The sequence below is a fragment of the Nuphar pumila genome, chromosome 16 (genome assembly GCF_984573655.1).
Source record: "Nuphar pumila chromosome 16, dmNupPumi1.hap1.1, whole genome shotgun sequence".
Taxonomy (NCBI): Eukaryota; Viridiplantae; Streptophyta; class Magnoliopsida; order Nymphaeales; family Nymphaeaceae; genus Nuphar; species Nuphar pumila.
Genome location: NC_143264.1, coordinates 63,953,904 through 63,973,165, shown reverse-complemented (window position 1 = coordinate 63,973,165; position 19,262 = coordinate 63,953,904). Strand labels below are relative to the sequence as shown.

The 19,262-nt window shown below is 36.0% G+C and overlaps 1 protein-coding gene across 1 annotated transcript in view; it reads left to right on the top strand.

Annotated features, from left to right (window-relative positions):
- LOC149813369 (small ribosomal subunit protein mS47-like) overlaps positions 1-19,262 on the top strand; it is a 46,271-nt gene extending 27,009 nt beyond the window's left edge. Inside the window, exons 10-14 of the mRNA XM_089991776.1 lie at positions 17,595-17,655; positions 17,906-18,004; positions 18,381-18,482; positions 18,563-18,604; positions 18,725-19,262. Coding sequence (XP_089847902.1) covers positions 17,595-17,655; positions 17,906-18,004; positions 18,381-18,482; positions 18,563-18,604; positions 18,725-18,844 — 424 coding nt within the window. The 3' untranslated portion in view covers positions 18,845-19,262. The remainder of the gene's footprint in view (positions 1-17,594; positions 17,656-17,905; positions 18,005-18,380; positions 18,483-18,562; positions 18,605-18,724) is intronic.

The following is a 19,262-nucleotide window of genomic DNA, read 5'->3' as shown; positions in this document are numbered from 1 at the left end:
TTGACCCCATTGTTTTCTTCATAATTACAAGGATCCGCAAAAACATTTTGAGGCGTAGTTGGTTCATATCGCCGACCCAAAATGATTTTCTTTGTTGGTTCATTTCGGCGATCCCAATTGTTTTGGGATGAAGGCGTAGTTGTTGTTGTTGCAAAAACATTTGGTCCTTGTTTACATCAACCCATACGAGTCTCCTCACCACTTAATTTGGTGAGTACATCTTCAAGAGGGAGGAGTAAACAATGATAGTAGAAATGACCTTATTTGCTTAAATTCGGGCCTTAGCCCATTCAAAAAGTTGAAGAACCGATCTTCTTCAAGTTGCTTGTGACGGAGTTCAATCCCCTCTTCATTTCATTTTGTTTCAAGCATGGCAAGCTCGTCCTAAATGGAAGAAAGATCGACAAAATATTCCCTAATAGTCATTTCACCTGGAGTAAGAGAGAGAGCCTTCTTTTGAAGGTAATACTTATGAGATAAGTCCCTCGACGTATACATTTTCTCAAGATAATGCCAAGCTTCCGATGCTTTCTTGAACTTAATAATGTTGACATTAATTTTAGTTTCAACGGAGCAGAAAAACCAAGAAAGAATCTTGAAATTTTTCATTTCCCATTCATTGTGCTTCTTAGAATACTCTTCAAGGGCTTTGATTCTTTCTTCTCCCTCAAGAATCTTGATTTCACTTCCGTTTGCTACAGTAATTTTGGGTTCCAGTTTTGGAATTGTGCATTGCACATAACCCCGTAGCCCCTTTCCTTTTACGTGAGCCTCCATGTTCCCGACCCAAACATGATAGTTGGACCCATTTAGTTTGAAGGTAAGAGCAAAATGCGACTCTTTTTCGCCCATTAAGGAGTAAAGAGGAAGGGAGAAAATGCGTACCAACACAAGATTTCAAAATCTGACTTGCACAAGATTCTACTAAAATATTTGAGAATCAAGATCCACCACTTCAAACTTCAAAGATTCGAGGCACTCGAGAAAGAAGAATCCCACAATTCTCTATCACCAACCTGGCTCTGATACCAAGTAAAATTGTCTATGAAGAGACAAACACATACAAGCACAAATACTTTATGAAAGATGTGCACAAAGGCACTCACACAACACCTAAACAAAATACGCACAAAAGCGTAAAAGTAGTAAACATGCACTAAGGCATGTATTTTATAGAAGAGGGCAAATGCTTGAGTCTCTCAAGCTTAAGAAATAACAAGGGGGAACACCCCTATTTGTACAAAAGCAAAGGGGTACAAGGGGGGCTCCCAAAGGAGTCGTTGGGGAGCCCCCAACGACTCTACTGGGGGACCCCCAATGCACTTTTATGAAAATGGAAAAAATAAAAAATAGAAAAAAATGAAATACAAAAAACAAACAAAAGGAAATTACAACATATTCCAAGTGAAATATGCGCAAGATGTGAAATTACAAGAATACTCTTTTCGGGTATAAGAAAATAAAATATGTATATTTATATATTTATATATATTGAGATACGTATACATATATGATATATGTATGTGTATCTCTCTATATATAAGTATATATATTTATACTTACAACAATGGTTTTGGAGATACATTTTAACACCCCCCTTCAAACTTACGGTGCGATAACGGCAAGTTTGTTAAGAAGAAAATGAAATCTGGGCGAACAAAGAGCTTTTGTAAAGAAGTCCGTAAGTTGATACTTAGACGTCACGTACGGTAGATCAATGACCTTCTCCAGGTATTCTTCCTTGACATAATGGAAGTCCATCTCTATATGCTTTGTTCGCTCGTGAAAGGTGTGATTCTTGACAATATAAATTGCACTTTTGTTGTCGCAATATAGCTTTGTTGGTTCTCTGATGAACACTCCCATATCTTCCAAAAGGCGTCGAATCCATACAATTTCCATGGTAGTGGATGCTATGACTCTATATTCTGCTTCAGTGGATGACAGAGAGACCTTCTGTTGCTTTTTACATCGCCATGAAATCAAAGACTCTCCTAAGAAAACACAAAAGTCAGTGGTGGAGTGATGGTTATTAGGGTCACCTTCCCAATCTAAGTCAATATAAACAAGTAATTTTAATTCAGAAGAGGAAGATAGAAATACTCCCATATTCACTGTTCCCTTTAAATATCTGATGATGCGAAGAACAACACTCATATGAACTGTTGTAGGGGCATGCTGAAACTGACTGGCGATGTGAATAGCATGTGACAAATCAGGTCGAGTAATGCTAAGGTACATTAAAGAGCCTACGAACTGCCTGTAAGGAGTAGGATCGGTTAGAAGAACACTGTCATCAATCTTCATTTTTGATCCCACGACTTCAGGAGTTTCACAAACTTTGTCATCAGAAATCCCAGACCTGTCAATAATCTTACAAGCAAGTTTAGACTGAGATAGAAAGTAACCACGTTGAAAATAGGCAACCTCAATTTTAAGAAAGTATGTCAGAAAACCCAACTCTGACATCTCAAATTTTGAAGTCAAGACAGACTTAATACCCTTGACTCCTTGAACATCATCACCTGTAATTAACATGTCATCAACATAGAGCAATAGTATCACAATTTCTGTATTAGATTTTCTAGTAAACAAAGCAGTATCAGTATAATAGGAGAAAAAACCATTTTCCAGCATTACACTGGTGAATCTATCATACCAAGCTTTGGGGGCTTGTTTCAAAACATAGAGGGCCTTTCGAAGACGAAGAACTTTATCTTTAGGAATCTTCATGCCTGGTGGAGTATCCATATAAACTTCTTCGTTAAGATCACCATTCAAAAAAGCATCTTTCACATCCATTTGAAAAATGTTCCAATTTTTAATAGATGCAATAGTAATAAGACATCTAACTGTAACCATTCGGACTATAGGAGCAAAAGTTTCATCATAATCAATTTCATATTCTTGCCCGTATCCTTTTGCGACTAAGCGTGCTTTATACCTTTCCAGTGATCCATCGCTCTTAGTCTTAACCTTAAAAACCCATCGACAACCTATAGTTTTCTTTCCTATAGGTAGAGTTTGGAAATCCCAGGTTTTAACCTTCCTAAGAGCATTAAGTTCATTTTGCATAGCTTATTGCCATTCTATACATTTTTTAGCTTCTTCAAAATAAGAGTGAATAGAACTAAGACATGCCCTTTATCGGGGTGAGAATGAATCAAACGAGACAAAACAAGTTGGAGGTCTCCTATTCCTTTCAGATCTTCTGTGGTCGAGAGTAGGAACAAACTCACTATATTGATCAATAGTACTTCTAAAGGTATCTTGGTTTCTTCGAGAATAGGTTATTGGATCACTTGAAATTCTACCTTATTGTTCATTGGGTGAGTTATATTCACCAACAGCACCATCATTTTCCCCATCATAGTTTGATGATACATCATCATCACTAGATATGTCATCATTTCTAGACAATAAGTCAAATAAGGAGTAATCAACATTTTCTTGTTGAGAAACATTTTTTTCAAATCCGCTTTCATTTTCTAAGAATGTTGCATTTCTTGAGACATATAACTTATCATCTCTAAGGTCATAACAACGAAACCCTTTTTGAGTTTCAGAATATCCGAGAAAGGCACAATGAATAGCCTTGGGAGAGAGCTTGTCATTTTTATCAGTAAGTATAAAACACTTACACCCAAAGACTCGTAACCTATTATAATCAGGTTCAAGCTTATGTAATACCGCAAAAGGAGATATTTTTCACAATATCCTAGATGGTAAGCGATTTATCAGATAAACAGAAGCAAGAGTTGCTTCAGCCCAAAAGTTTTTAGGAATGTTTTGGGATATAAGAAGGGTCCTAGTGGTCTCAATGATGTGCCTATGTTTCTTTCGGCCAACCCATTTTGTTGAGGAGTTTTAGCACAAGACCTTTGGTGAACAATTCCGTTATCCTCAAGGTACTCCTTAAATTGATTGGAGAGATATTTTCCTCCAGAATCACTTCTAAATATCTTTATGTTACGGTTGAATTGATTCTTGATCATTGTATGAAAAGTTTTGAAACACGAAAATACTTCATGTTTGAACTTAAGAAAATAGATCCACGAATATCTGGAAAAGTCATCCACAAAAATTACATAATAAGAAAAACCTCTTTTTGAAGCAACAGGTGCGGGTTCCCAAACATCTGAATGAACAATTTCGAAAGTTTTAGAAGAGAACATAGTTCTTTGCTCAAAAGGCAAACTCCGGATTTTTCCCAGAATACAATCATTACAAGAAAATGAAATTTTACATAGGTCTTTTGTAAAGTGTAAATAAGATAACTTGGTGATATTAGGATGACTAAGTCTTTTGTGCCACACATTTATATCTTTGTGTCGGGCAACATTACAAAAAAAAATTGGAACTTAAAGAGAGTCCATATAGTATAAGTCTCCCTTCCTAAAGCCTTTTCCAATCAATTTTCCGGACTGACGATCCTGTATTAAACATTTATCACAAGAAAATTTAATATCGCAACCATGGTCCGAGAGTTGAGAAATAGAGAGAAGGTTTAAGTTTAGTTTAAGTATAAATCTAATTTTTGGAATAAAAAAGTCTTGAGTTTCAAAATTACCTATGCCTTTAATTTTAAGAAAGGTTCCATCCGCAGTGGAAACAAAAGATGGAAAAACATTTTTTGAGTAATCGGAAAGCGAAAATATGTTTGGGGACATGTGAAAAGATGCACCGGAGTCCAAAAGCCAAGAGGACTTTACCTGGAGAAGGAGTAGATACGGCAGCACCGGAGGTAGCTCCCTTGAGGAGAGGTTGAAGGGCTTCCATTATTTGACTTAGAGAGAGAGATACACTTGAAGATGCTTCCTCTTTTTTGCGGTACACCGGTGGTAGCCATTGCGAGAAGCTTCTTCCATTTGGGACATATGGGTTTGATATGCCTCGGTTCTTTACAGAAATGACATAATTTTGCTATAGTCCTTTTTCCCTCTTTGCCCACCATTTTCACATTGATTTTGTGGTTTAAAGTGAGGAGGGAGATAGGTTTTTACATTGTTTCCGAGTCTTGATACGCCATTGACCCCATTGTTTTCTTCATAATTACAAGGAATCACAAAAACATTTGAGGCGTAGTTGGTGTAATGAAATATGCGGAAAAGTAAAGAGTGCTCTAAGCACTTACAACATCCACTAATGAACAAACAACAAGGGCTAATACCCAAACCCAAGGAACACAACACAACATAAAAATATAAATGCCTTTTATTGATAGAGAGAGAACTCTCTAGAGTGCAAAATACAAGAGGGGTTCACCCCTATTTATACACAAAAGAAGGAGGGGAGGAGTGGCCATATGGCCTTAAAAGAAGAGCCACCTAGGGGCTCCCATGGAGTCGTTGGGAGCCCCCAACGGTCACAAATGTGACCGTTGGGGGCCCCATCGACTCCATGGTGGGCCCCCTATTAGGTGGACAAAAAACCAAAAAAATAAAAAAGAAAAAATACAAAAAGAAAGAAAAGAAACAAGTACCCCTATCGGGTACTTGTGAAATGACTAAAATACCCCTATCGGGTATTTTAGATTATACAAATATATATGTATATAAATATATACATATATATGAATTACATATATTTTAACACCCTCCCTCAAGCTTTACGGGGATATAACCGAAAGCTTGTTAAGAAGAAACAAAAACCGAGGAGCTGCAAGAGCCTTAGTGAAGAAGTCCGCCAACTGGTACTCTGATGTGACGTAAGGTAGTGCTATGGTTCCTCTTAGGTATTCATCACGAACGTAATGGCAGTCCATCTCAATATGCTTAGTACGCTCATGGAAGGTGTGATTGCTTGCAATATAGATTGCGCTTTTGTTGTCGCAACACAGCTTCGAAGGAGTAGAGATGACAATGCCCATATCACTGAGGAGGCTTCTTAACCACACAAGTTCCATGGTTGTAGTGGCCATAGCACGATATTCGGCTTCCGTTGAGGACAAGGATACTTTGTGTTGCTTCTTGCATCTCCAAGAAATCATAGAGTCACCTAAGAAAACACAAAATCCGGTAGTTGAGACTCGGTCATTGGGATTTCCTCCCCAATCTGCATCAGTATAAGCAATTAAATCAAGGGATGAGGCAGAGGAAAGAAAAACTCCCTTAGTTATGGTATTTTTGATATATCTGACGATCCTTAAGACTGCACTCATGTGCACAGTTGTAGGTGCATGTTGAAATTGACTGACAGAGTGAACGGCATGAGCAATGTCTGGCCGTGTGATGGATAAGTAGGTTAGAGACCCAACAAGTTGCTGGTAGGGAGTAAGATCCTCGAGAGGTGTTCCATCTTCCAACCTTAATTTTGCATTGATGACTTCTGGGGTTTCTGTTTTCTTATCGTCGGAAATACCAGATTTGGAACAGATGTCAGCAGCAAGTTTCATCTGAGAGAGAATGTACCCTCGAGGAGAGTACGCCACTTCAATTCCTAAAAAATATCTTAAGAATCCAAGGTCAGACATATCAAAATTTTCTTTCAAAACCTTTTAAATATCATTAATGCCTTTCTCATCACTTCTTGTGATGATCATATCATCAACATAAAGTAGTAAAATAACTACTGAAGACCCTGCACTTTTCACAAACAAAGTAGTGTCAGTATAACATGAACGAAAATTCAAACTTGTCATTACATTACTAAATCTATCATGCCAAGCCTTTGGGGCTTGTTTTAAACCATATAATGCCTTTTTAAGTTTAAGAATTTTATTTTTACCAATACATACTCCTGGTGGGGGATCCATGTAAACTTCTTCATTTAATTCGCCATTTAGAAAAGCATTCTTAACATCGAGTTGATAGATAAGTCATTTTTTCACTGACGCAATAGCAATAAGAGTCCTAACACTAGTCATTCTAGCAACAGGTGCGAAGGTTTCTTCATAATCTATACCATATTCCTGAGCATATCCTTTAGCTACTAACCGTGCTTTATAACGTTCTAATGAACCATCACTCTTGGTTTTAATTTTAAAGACCCATCTACATCCTATTGATTTCTTTCCAGTGGGTAACGAAGTTATTTCCCAAGTTTTTGCTTTTTCAAGGGAACTAAGCTCTAAGTTCATGGCTTCAACCCATTGGGGAATATTTTTGGCCTCATTATAGTGTGAAGGTTCATGAAATGAATGCAACGCAATTAGACATGCTCTATATCTAGGAGTTAAGGACTCATAGGAAACAAACCTATTAGGAGGATTGGAGATCCGACTGGATCTCCTTAAAGATGTTTCTTCAATGTTGGATCCTTGAGAGTATTTTTCTAAGGCACTTATTTGAGTTTGTTGACCACGCCTAACATATGTTTGGATTGGTCTATTATTCTCATCTATAGCATTATCAAGAGGAATTTCCTCTAGGTCATTCAAAGACTCATTAGAGATTTCCTCTTCTTGAGGAGTCTCATCTTCTTGAGATAGAAGATCAAATAAAAAAGTATATTCACTTTCGTCAATATCTTTAGTTTTCACAAAACCATTCTCATTTTCCAAAAATGTTACATCTTTGGATACATAGAGTTTGTTATTTTTCAAGTCAAAACATCTAAAACCCTTTTGATTTTCTCCATAACCCAAGAAAACGCATTCAATAGCTTTAGGAGATAATTTGTCCCGTTTATGAGTAAGGACAAAACATTTGCATCCAAAGACTCTTAATCTATTGAAGTCTGGTGTTCTTTCAAATAGTTTTTCGTATGGAGATGTATTCTGTAAGGATGAAGATATCATTCTATTTATTAAGTAAGTTGAGGTTAAGGCCGCTTCGGCCCAAAAATTCTTTGGAATTTCTTTGGAAATAAGGAGTGTCCTAGTGGTTTCCATGATATGTCTATGCTTTCTTTCGGCCAAGCCGTTTTGTTGGGGAGTCCTAGGACACGATCTTTGATGACAAATTCCATTTACTTCTAAATAGTTTTGAAATTCATTTGATAAATATTCTCCACCCGAATCGGATCTAAGAGTAGAGATATTACTTGAAAATTGATTTTTAACTATCATATGAAATTTTTTGAGGAACTCAAAGACTTCGGATTTTAAATTGAGAAAGTAAATCCATACATACCTAGTGTAGTCATCGATGAAAGTGACATAATAGGAGTACCCTCCTTTAGACATGACGGGGGAAGGACCCCAAACATCCGAATGGACTAACTCAAAAGGTCTTTTGGACACAAAAGTTCGGTTTGGAAAAGGAGTAGATTTCATTTTTGCCAAAAATACAATTCTTGCAAACAAAATGTTTCTCATTACAAAATTTCTTTCCAAATGGAAAGGAGTACATTTTTGAGATACTTGGATGTCCAAGTCTTTGATGCCAAATATCAATATTTTTATCTTGAACATGGTTACAAAAAGAGTTAGTGGGGAGTTTCAAGTTGCTCATGTAATAGAGATCTCCCCTCCTATGACCTTGCCCAATCTGCTTCCCGGACCGGAGATCCTGTATAGAGCAATCTTTAGTTGAGAAGGAGATTTCACATCTATGATCACATATTTGAGCAACAGAGAGGAGATTTAAATTAAGTTGAGGTACAACTCTCACGTTTGGCACAAAGAAGTCTTTTGAAAAGTTTAAAGTTCCAAAACTTTTTACTTGTAAAGATGTACCATCGACAGTTGAAACATAGGAGTTTTTATAATTATTACATAAATCGGAAAGCTCATTTTCAAGGGGGGTCATATGAAAGGAAGCTCCAGAGTCAAGGATCCAAGACGACATACCTGGAGGAGAGGAAGAAGCTACGGCGGCACCCGAAGTTGATGGAATCTTGAGTAGAGTTTGTAGTGCCTCCGATAGTTGAGCAAGAGAAAAAGAGTCCGTTCCTTTGATTGCTTCCTCTTTCTTTTGAGTGGCTTCTTCAACGGAAGCAACTTTATTTTTTGGTGCTTCATTCAACTTAGGGCAATTAGGTCTTATATGACCCGGTTCTTGACAATGATGGCAAATGACTTTTCTATAGTTGCCATTATAGTTATTTTGCCTTCCAAAATGAGGAGGTTTGTAGGTTTTCATATGGTTGCCGGGTTTAGATACGGCCAAGACATCATTTTCTCCTTTAATCATGCCAAGACGAGTTTCTTCTTGGCATATTTCGGCAATGGCATCTTCCAAAGGAAGATGCTTTGATCTACATAGGAGGGAGGATCTAACTTGTTCATACTCGGGCCTAAGCCCATGTAAAAATTGGAAAAAGTGTTCTTTTTCCATTTGTTCTCTCCTTAATTCCACATCTATACTAGAAACCCATTTTGGTTCTAGCAAGGATAACTCATCCCATAGAGGGCCAAGAGTGCTAAAGTAGTCCCTAACACTCATTTCTCCTTGTTTGATAGTCCGGATTTTTTCTTGAAGAAAGAATTGACGAGCAAGGTCTTTTTGGGTAAACATACCTTTCATGAAGAACCATGCTTCATTTGCCATCCGAAATTTGGCAATGTTGGCGCAAATCTTAAGCTCCACATTGTTCATGAACCAAGCAAGAATCTTGGCATGCTTACTTTCCCAATCTTCTATTTTAGATTGGTGATCTTCAATGGCCTTCATGCGGGCATCTCCTTCAAGAGCTTTTTCTTGATCGCCTTCCATCTTAGTTAGTTGGAGTTGTGGTTCCGGAATGGTGCCCATAACGTATCCCCAAAGCTTTTTCCCTTTGAGGTTGTTTTCCATGGCGGCGGCCCACATCATGTAGTTGGATCCATTGAGCTTGAAGGAGAGATCAATCTTTTGTTCTCCTTCCATAATAATCACACTTAAAAGGATAAAAGAAGAGAGAACCAACAAAAAACAAATATAGCTACACAACTAGCTATATTAAGAAGAAGAGCATACACAAGGCTCTGATACCATGTAATGAAATATGCGGAAAAGTAAAGAGTGCTCTAAGCACTTACAACATCCACTAATGAACAAACAACAAGGGCTAATACCCAAACCCAAGGAACACAACACAACATAAAAATATAAATGCCTCTTATTGATAGAGAGAGAACTCTCTAGAGTGCAAAATACAAGAGGGGTTCACCCCTATTTATACACAAAAGAAGGAGGGGAGGAGTGTCCATATGGCCTTAAAAGAAGAGCCACCTAGGGGCTCCCATGGAGTCGTTGGGAGCCCCCAACGGTCACAAATGTGACCGTTGGGGGCCCCATCGACTCCATGGTGGGCCCCCTATTAGGTGGACAAAAAACCAAAAAAATAAAAAAGAAAAAATAAAAAAGAAAAAATACAAAAAGAAAAAATACAAAAAGAAAGAAAAGAAACAAGTACCCCTATCGGGTACTTGTGAAATGACTAAAATACCCCTATCGGGTATTTTAGATTATACAAATATATATGTATATAAATATATACATATATATGAATTACATATATTTTAACCGTTGGTTCATATCGCCGACTCAGAATGATTTTCTTTGTTGGTTCATATCGCCGATCCCAATTGTTTTGGGATGAAGGCGTAGTTGTTGTTGTTGCAAAAACATTTGATCCTTGTTTACATCAACCCATACGAGTCTCCTCACCACTTAATTTGTTGAGTACATCTTCAAGAGAGGGAGGATTTAACGATGATAGAAGAAAATACCTTATTTACTTAAATTCGTGCCTTAGCCCATTCAAAAAGTTGAAGAACTGATCTTTTTTAAGTTGCTTGTGACGAAGTTCAATCGCCTCTCCATTTCATTTTGGGTCAAGCATGGCAAGCTCATTCTAAATGGAAGAAAGATCGGCAAAATATTCCCTAATAGTCATTTCACCTTGAGTAAGAGAGAGAGAGTCTTCTTTTGAAGGTAATACTTATGAGATAAGTCCCTTGACGTATACATTTTCTCAAGATAATCCCAAGCTTCCGATGCTTTCTTGAACTTAATAATGTTGGCATTAATCTTAGTTTCAACGGATGAGAAAAACCAAGAAAGAATCTTGAAAATTTTCATTTCCCATTCATCGTGCTTCTTAGAATACTCTTCAAGGGCTTTGATTCTTTCTTCTCCCTCAAGAATCTTGATTTCACTTCCGTTTACCACAATAATTTTGGGTTCCAGTTCCGGAATTGTGCATTGCACATAACCCTGTAGCCCCTTTCCTTTTACGTGAGCCTCCATGTTCCCGACCCAAACATGATAGTTGGATCCATTTAGTTTGAAGCTAAGAGCAAAATGCGACTCTTTTTCGCCCATTAAAGAGTAAAGAGGAAGGGAGAAAATGCGTACCAACACAAGATTTCAAAATCTGACTTGCACAAGATTCTACTAAAATATTTGAGAAGCAAGATCCACCACTTCAAACTTCAAAGATCCGAGGCACTTGAAAAAAGAAGAATCCCACAATCCTCTATCACTAACCTGGCTCTGATACCATGTAAAATTGTCTATGAAGAGACAAACACATACAAGCACAAATACTTTATGAAAGATGTGCACAAAGGCACTCACACAACACTTGAACAAAATACGCACAAAAGCGTAAAAGTAGTAAACATGCACTAAGGCATGTATTTTATAGAAGGGGGCAAATTCTTGAGTCTCTCAAGCTTAAGAAATAACAAGGGGGAACACCCCTATTTGTACAAAAGCAAAGGGGTACAAGGGGGGCTCCCAAAGGAGTCGTTGGAGAGCTCCCAACGACTCTACTAGGGGGACCCCCAATGCACTTTTATGAAAAAGGAAAAAATAAAAAATAGAAAAAAAATGAAAAAAAAACAAAAGGAAATTACAACATATTCCAAGTGGAATATGCGCAAGATGTGAAATTACAAGAATACTCTTTTTGGGTATAAGAAAATAAAATATGTATATATATATATATTTTTATATATATTGAGATACGTATACATATATGATATATGTATGTGTATCTCTCTATATATAAGTATATATATTTATACTTACAACAATGGTTTTGGAGATACATTTTAACAGACGTTTCATTCATTTCTTCTAAACGAAAGATTATATTTCAATTGAAATTCACTTACACAATGACAACCCCCCGTTGATGATGAGTCTCCGCAAAGCATTCATGGCTGAATGGTTAAAGCTTCCAACTCATAATTGGCAAATTCGTAGGTTCAATTCCTGCTAGATGCACGCGAATTGGTACATTCAATAATAGAATTGGCTCCGTATCAACGGAATCTCCCTCTCATACCCCATAAAACAAAAAAGTAATCATTTCTTTAAATACTCACTAGTTATTATTAGTATTAGAATATTAGGTTATAATCTTAAGAATTGGATCTATCTATATGCTTATTCCGATCAGAAATGAAATAGTAGATTATTCAGCGAATCACTATTCATATATTGTGTTATATTTTGAATCACTATTCATATATTGTGTTATATTTCCAAACAAGAGGCAGGAGGGCTTTATGGAAAAATGGTGGTTAAATTCAATGTTGTTTAATGAGGATTTAGGGCACAGGTGTGCACTAGCCGCAAGATTTTTTCTTGTAGCTTGACTTCTTCCTCTTTTCATGGGCATGCGTTACATAATGAATATCATTTCTTTGATAGGTGTAATCAATGTTGTTCGTATCGTAGCGTACGATACACTACGATACGTATTGTATCGATGCAAGGGAACGGTAAGTACACACTCATATCTCGATACGGGTGTGTATCATACATGTATCATTGCATCATACGATACAGGGCCGTATCGTACGATACAGTACTGGTGGACTTTAAAAAGGGCAAAATCAGGGTTTTAAGTTTTTGGGTTTTAAAAGGCTTTTGAGGGATGGAACCCTTATTCGTATAGAACATACTAGAGATCTTCCCACACACTCTAGGAGCTGTGAGACCATTTTGGGGGTCGATCTTTGCACCAGGGAGAGGGCTTTTATGATTTCGTCAAGTAAGAGTATATTTCCACTCTTTTTTCACCCAAAGAAGTGGGTTAAGGTAAAAAAAACCTTATTTTTTGCTTTTATTGAGTTATGTGTACTTAAAAACTTGGTTATGTATTGTAATTTATAACTATTAAGTATTCATAAATTTGGTTTTTTTGCTTTTTGATGAATCTTGTGGCATGTTCTTAATTGAAGATATTACTATTTTGCATTGTTCTTGTGAGATTTGATGATTGATTATGAGTTATGTAGCTCATAGAGACATAAATGCTTCACATGTAATTTTATGGTTGCATTTTGTGCAATTCATCATTGTTTTGTGTGTTATGATTTTTTTTTTGAATTTTATGATTTTTTTTAGAATTTTTAATTTTTTTCAAAATTTATGATTTTCTATGATACAATATGTATCTTCTTTTGTGCCCGACCGATATGGGTTATGATACGATATGTACAACCATGGGTGTAATAATGGTACTATTAGGAGCTACCTTGGCTCTTGCTCAAAGAGATATTAAGAGAAGTTTAGCTTATTCCACGACCATAATAAAGGCACTTGTTGTGCGCTCTTGATTCAACACACTTCCAATGTAGTGTCCGAGTGGATACCGTCACTTCCTCTCAAATCATACTAATGTAATATTATTTGATCATATCATTTAATTATTTATTTCTCTTGGATTGGAATCTTTTTCATTTTTATTTCTAAATGTGCCTTTTTTTGGAGGTTTACATCCATTATGTGGCAAGAAGTTATGTAAAGGCATCTTGTATTGCTAAATAGGGAATTTTCCGTAATGAGTGAAAGCCTGATAGCGCAATGTCGTGTGGAGGTAGAAGGCCTACAGGTCATGAACTTCTTTTCCCAGAAGAAGTAATGATAGTATCTGAGGAATAAGCATCGGCTAAATCTGTGCCAGCAGACGTAGTACGACAGAGGATATAGGAGTCACTCTGGCTGAATATTTTATGTACCGTGAACGACGTACCTTAATAATTTATGATGATCTCTCAAAACAGTCACAGACTTATCGCCAAATGTCTCTTCTATTAAGAAGACCACCCAGTTGCAAAGCTTATCCAAGAGACATTTTTTATTTGCATTCTTGCCTTTTGGAAAGAGCTACTACAAAAGTATCCATTGCATATATGCTTCAAGGAAGAACATGGGATAATCGTCGAGGTAAAGTAGGGACCTAAAGGATCAAACAAAATGATATATAGACAAGTAAATCCTTTGTGAGTTTCAATGTATTCCTTCTTAAGGGGATTCATCATTCAAAGGGAAATTGACTAAATAATTTCACATTCATGTTGTAATTGAATGACTAGTTGAGAAAGTAGAGGGAAGAATGAAATTAATGAGGGTTGGTCTTCACTGGGAACTTGAGTAAGGAGTAGATCTTTGTGGGGGTTTTCTAGAGGAAAATTTGGAAGTTAATGTTAATATATATATATATATATATATATTAATGTGTATATATAATCATATATATTGTATGTTATGTAATAGGTAATGCTCTTTGGGGGCATTTTGGTCTTGTTATTTTCATGTAAATAGTGACTGTCTACTAGGGACAGTATTATATTTTTGTTCTATATTTTATTTTTGCATTTATTGTATAGTGTAGGGGGTCTATATGACTGTTGGAACTATCCAACTAGCTGTTACCGTTGGAACAGTGAATGCCTCTCTTAAATGCCCATCTTGGCTCTATATATAGTGTCTTTTTCCTCTTTGTAAGATAATGCTTCTCTTAAGCATTCATGCTCAATAAGATGAATATTTTTTTATATTTTCGTATTCCTCTCTTTAGTTCTTTGATGTCTTGAATGCACTTAGTGTTTGTGTAGTGCCTTTGTGCTCTTGTATTGTTCCTTAGTTGGACTTGTGTATGTGCATGTGCACTTTGTGTTTATGATCTTATAAGCTCTTAGAGGCCCTCGTTTTGTATTTCCATATATTTCATTAGAGTTAGAACTTAGAACCACATTATTTAATTTAACTACTTAAGTCGGATGAGAGGAAATCTTCATGTCCTATATATATACACACACACACACACATATATATATATATATATATATATATATATATATATATATATATATATATATATATATAGAGAGAGAGAGAGAGAGAGAGAGAGAGAGAGAGAGAGAGAGAGAGAGAGAGAGGTACCACTTTTCTATCTAACCACCCAGCTAGCCGGGCTTTCAAAGGGTTTTTCGATGTTTTCCTTAAATCTGACCATACACATGCGTTCTACATGCTTGATTTTATAGGAATTGACTCTTGGCTCATCCGATTCCGATACGCAGGTAGGTTTTATAAGGTTTAAAAAATCGACGATCTAAGATTTTTTTAAATATTCAAGGCTTAAAAGATCGATGGTCTAAGATTTTTCTAAATATTCAAGGCTTAAAAAATCATATTTTTATCGAAAAAACATGATCCAACTGTTGTTTCCTAGTAAATTGACCATGTTGAAGACATCTGTACGGTCAGATTTGAGTAAAACATGGGAAAACCCCTTCGAAGGCCCAATTAGCTAGAAAAGTGGTTAGCAGCTACCACCTTCTCTCTCTCTATATATATATATAAATATATATAAATAAAATTTTTGCTACCTTGTGGGTAAGGAAACCCCCTAGTGGAAAACTGTGATTTTTTTTTTTTGCACATCTGACCCTTCAGATATGATCTAATGGTTTGGTTTGGTTTAGTAGAAACTGACCTTTGGATCATGTTTTTTTTCATGTGTCAGATTTTCCAGGATTGAAAAAACAACAGCCTATAATTTACCAATTTTTTAACCTTCAAAAAATTGTATTGCATAAGTATCTTCATGCAAAGCAGAAACTGCATAAATATTGCATAAGTATCATTTGATTTTTATGTGATTCGTGCATTATATTTTCTACTTTTTGGACTTTTAAATGATCTATTGTTATTTGGCATTGTATGTTACCTTTCAAATTTTAATCAAAGAAGAGCTTGAGTTTTTTCCTTTGAGTTCTAGTGTTCAAAGTGGGGAAAACATTTTTGAACGTGACGTTTGGTTTGATCAGATCTTGTGTGGCCAAGCTTGTCATCTCAGCTAATTGGTTGACAACCTAACTTTGTTAGACACCTATGGCAAGTGTTGCATTAAATTTTTGATGTCCTAATATTGGCCAGAGTTAGTGGATTGCTTGAATCACCGTAAAAAATAAACAAGTGCTATGTGGAGACACTTGCGGCATTTATGTATTTGGATCCATATTGTTAGAACCTAAAATCTGCCTCTTCTATGTCCCCGATATTTTTGTCTTCACTCTTTATCATATCAGTTGTCACATTCGAAGGGATGCTTCTATTGCCATTCATGTTCTCAATTTAGAACTTCCATTGTTGGTAGCAATGTTGTAAGTATTGTACCATATCGTACGATATATATCATTTATGGAAAATATCAATACGATACACACTCTTATCACGATACGAGTGTGTATCGTATCGTATGATACAATCCTGTATCGTACGCTATACCTTCGACACACTTTAAAAAAAATTGAATCATTTGTGTAGAGGCCATTAGAGGGGTATCCATACACCCTAGGAGTTGTGAGAATGATTTGGGGGCCGATCTCTATGCAAGGGAGAGAGTTTTTGTAGTCTGCTCTAGTAAAAGTGCATTTTCGCTCAAGAAAGTGAGTTAAGGTAAAAAAATCTCTATTATGTATAAAATTACAAAACTACCCTCCAAAAATTTTCGCCTCGGCCCTGCAACCCACCACCAACTTACTGCGAAGTTGGATCCATGAGAATTAGGAATTTATATAAAGGTAGAAATCAGGCTCTATAATCCAACAAAGACGACATCAGAAGATCCGTCATAACAATGGGACACTAAAGTAATAAGTAGAAAGTGATTGAAAATTGAGTGCAACTATTATCATAATATTTTTATTTATATAATATAAAAGTATGAGTCTTGTAGCATGTTCTTAATTGCAAGATATTTAATATTTTGCATTGTTCTTGTGAGATAGTTGATGTTTGATGATGTCTTATCTAGCTCATAAGGACATAAATGCTTCATATGTGATTTTATGGTTGTATTTTGTCCAATTCATCATTGTTATGATTTTTTTAATTTTTCTGATTTTTCATGATTTTTTTGGAAATTTTTTATTAAAAAATTATAATTTTTTAGGGTACGATACTTATTTTGGGCCTGACCGAGGGTAACAATACAATACTTACAACCTTGGTTGGTAGTGTAAGAGAACATAAAGTTGGGTTATATTGGATTGGAAACTCAGGAAGCTGAAAAGATGTGCAAAACATCAAGAACGTGAGCATAATTCTAGTAAACTACACGAGTGGAGAATATCGATGCCTGTACCAAAAAACTACTTATATTAAAAAGAAAACAAAACGGATCATGTTTGGTCAACCAAAGTGCAATCATCCTTGATGGTGTGTATTGGTAATGACTTGGATATATGATAAAAAAAATTGATTCTTAAAAAAGTTGTTATAGCATATGTTATCCTTCCTACACGTGAGTGTTTGTGAAACTCAGACAAAGACCTCACCTATGATGCCTCCTACAAATCCTTTTTGAAAAATTATCTTAAGCTTGTTATATTTACATTATTTTGTTGATTAAAGCATAGGAATCTAAGTCTATCAGAAATTTAATCATTTGTGTTACTGTTTCTTTTACTTTTGTGTATGAAGGATTGACATGGTTGACAAAATCTTTGGCAAAGATACTGTTGAAGAAATTATAGAGACTTTGGTAAGCTTTCAATACCATGTTAGAGATTAACCAGAGGTCTTGATATTTACTAAATTCTCTTATGAATGATTATTGCATTCTTGTGCTGCCTATATTCTTTTGCTTTTTGTTTTGTTTGTCCAAAATCTGTGTAATATCTAGCTGGCCATTAAATCTGGCCTTTTGACCATTCGATGCAACTCTGCATGAATGGTTTTATTTCTATTTGTGATTTGTCAGCAGACCTTCTATTAACATAAAATCAACTCAGGAAAGTGAGATCTCGGCATCCTCTGATAGCTGGTGTTCTTCAACTCTTAAGAAATTAAAGGAGGCTTCACCCTTAAGTTTAAAGGTTTCCTTAAGATCTGTAAGTCTCTTTTGCATATTTATATCTAGTTCTTTATTAAATGTGTTAAGACTTGGTGAACCAATTGAAAACTAGGGGCTAAACCTAAGTTGGCAACATGTTACATCAAACTTCTCACTCAATTATTCAGAAATTTGGCTCTCTGCAGACTTAGTTCAATTGGTTGAGTTGATTAAATGAACTTGTGGATCTTCTTTGTTTATTAAACAAGTTGGCCAGGAATTACATGGGCAACTCAACCTGTTGGTCAAATCAATGGTTTTTTTAGTTTCTTGTCATCAATAGACTTAATTTGACTTGGCCAAGTTGGTTCTTTCTACTTGATCAACTTTTTCCCCCTGTATTTTGCACTCAATTTCGCTTGTTTCTTTTATAGATACGTGAAGGCAGATATCAATCTCTTGATCAATGCCTAAAACGTGAATATCGGATGTCCCTTAATGGGATGTCTAAAAGGATATCCAATGATTTCTTTGAGGTTTGTCCCACATTCTTGGGTAGTTTTTTCCCTGTTTTATATCCCAATGTATTCTAAGGATTGTCATGATTTTCAAATAGGGTGTTCGAGCTCGATTAGTTGATAAGGACTACTCACCAAAGGTACTTAATCAATGACGTTACTTTTTTTACTTTGAGCACATGCATGTTTTTCTTTTTTTGGATGTCAAACAAATTTAAATTTTTTGATATTTCCTCTTTTACTAAACGATCAAAATGCAGTGGAATCCTCCTTCCTTGGATAGAGTATCAAAAGATATGGTGGACCAGTATTTCTCACCACTTGGGGAATGTGAACCAGAACTAGTACTTCCGACAATGCAGCGTGAAGCCTTTGTGTGATCATAGTTGGTATTGATATGCAGTTTGTACCTTTGAAGGCCGCATCCAGGAAAGTTAACCCGTGGAAGAAACAGGAAAAATGTGTAGCTTCTGCTTAGTCATTTTAAAACTGGCCATTATATGCAATCCATATCAGTTTATTTTGCTTTGCCATTGGGGATGTTCCTCCGGACCTCCTGTTTATGTGGATTGCTGATATAAATGCTTTGTAAGGCCACATTTCCAAAATTTTGCATAGAAGTATCAAAAAGAGAGTTGATCATGAAATCGAGTAATGATTCGGGTCAATGCGCCGTGACCTTAAAAAAAGGGACTTTGTTTATCGATGGACTGGGCTAGATTCTGGTCTGGGACATTTAGTAAGTCCGAGACTGCTTCATGAGGCAATTTTTTGCCTAGTCATTAGAAAAATGATAAT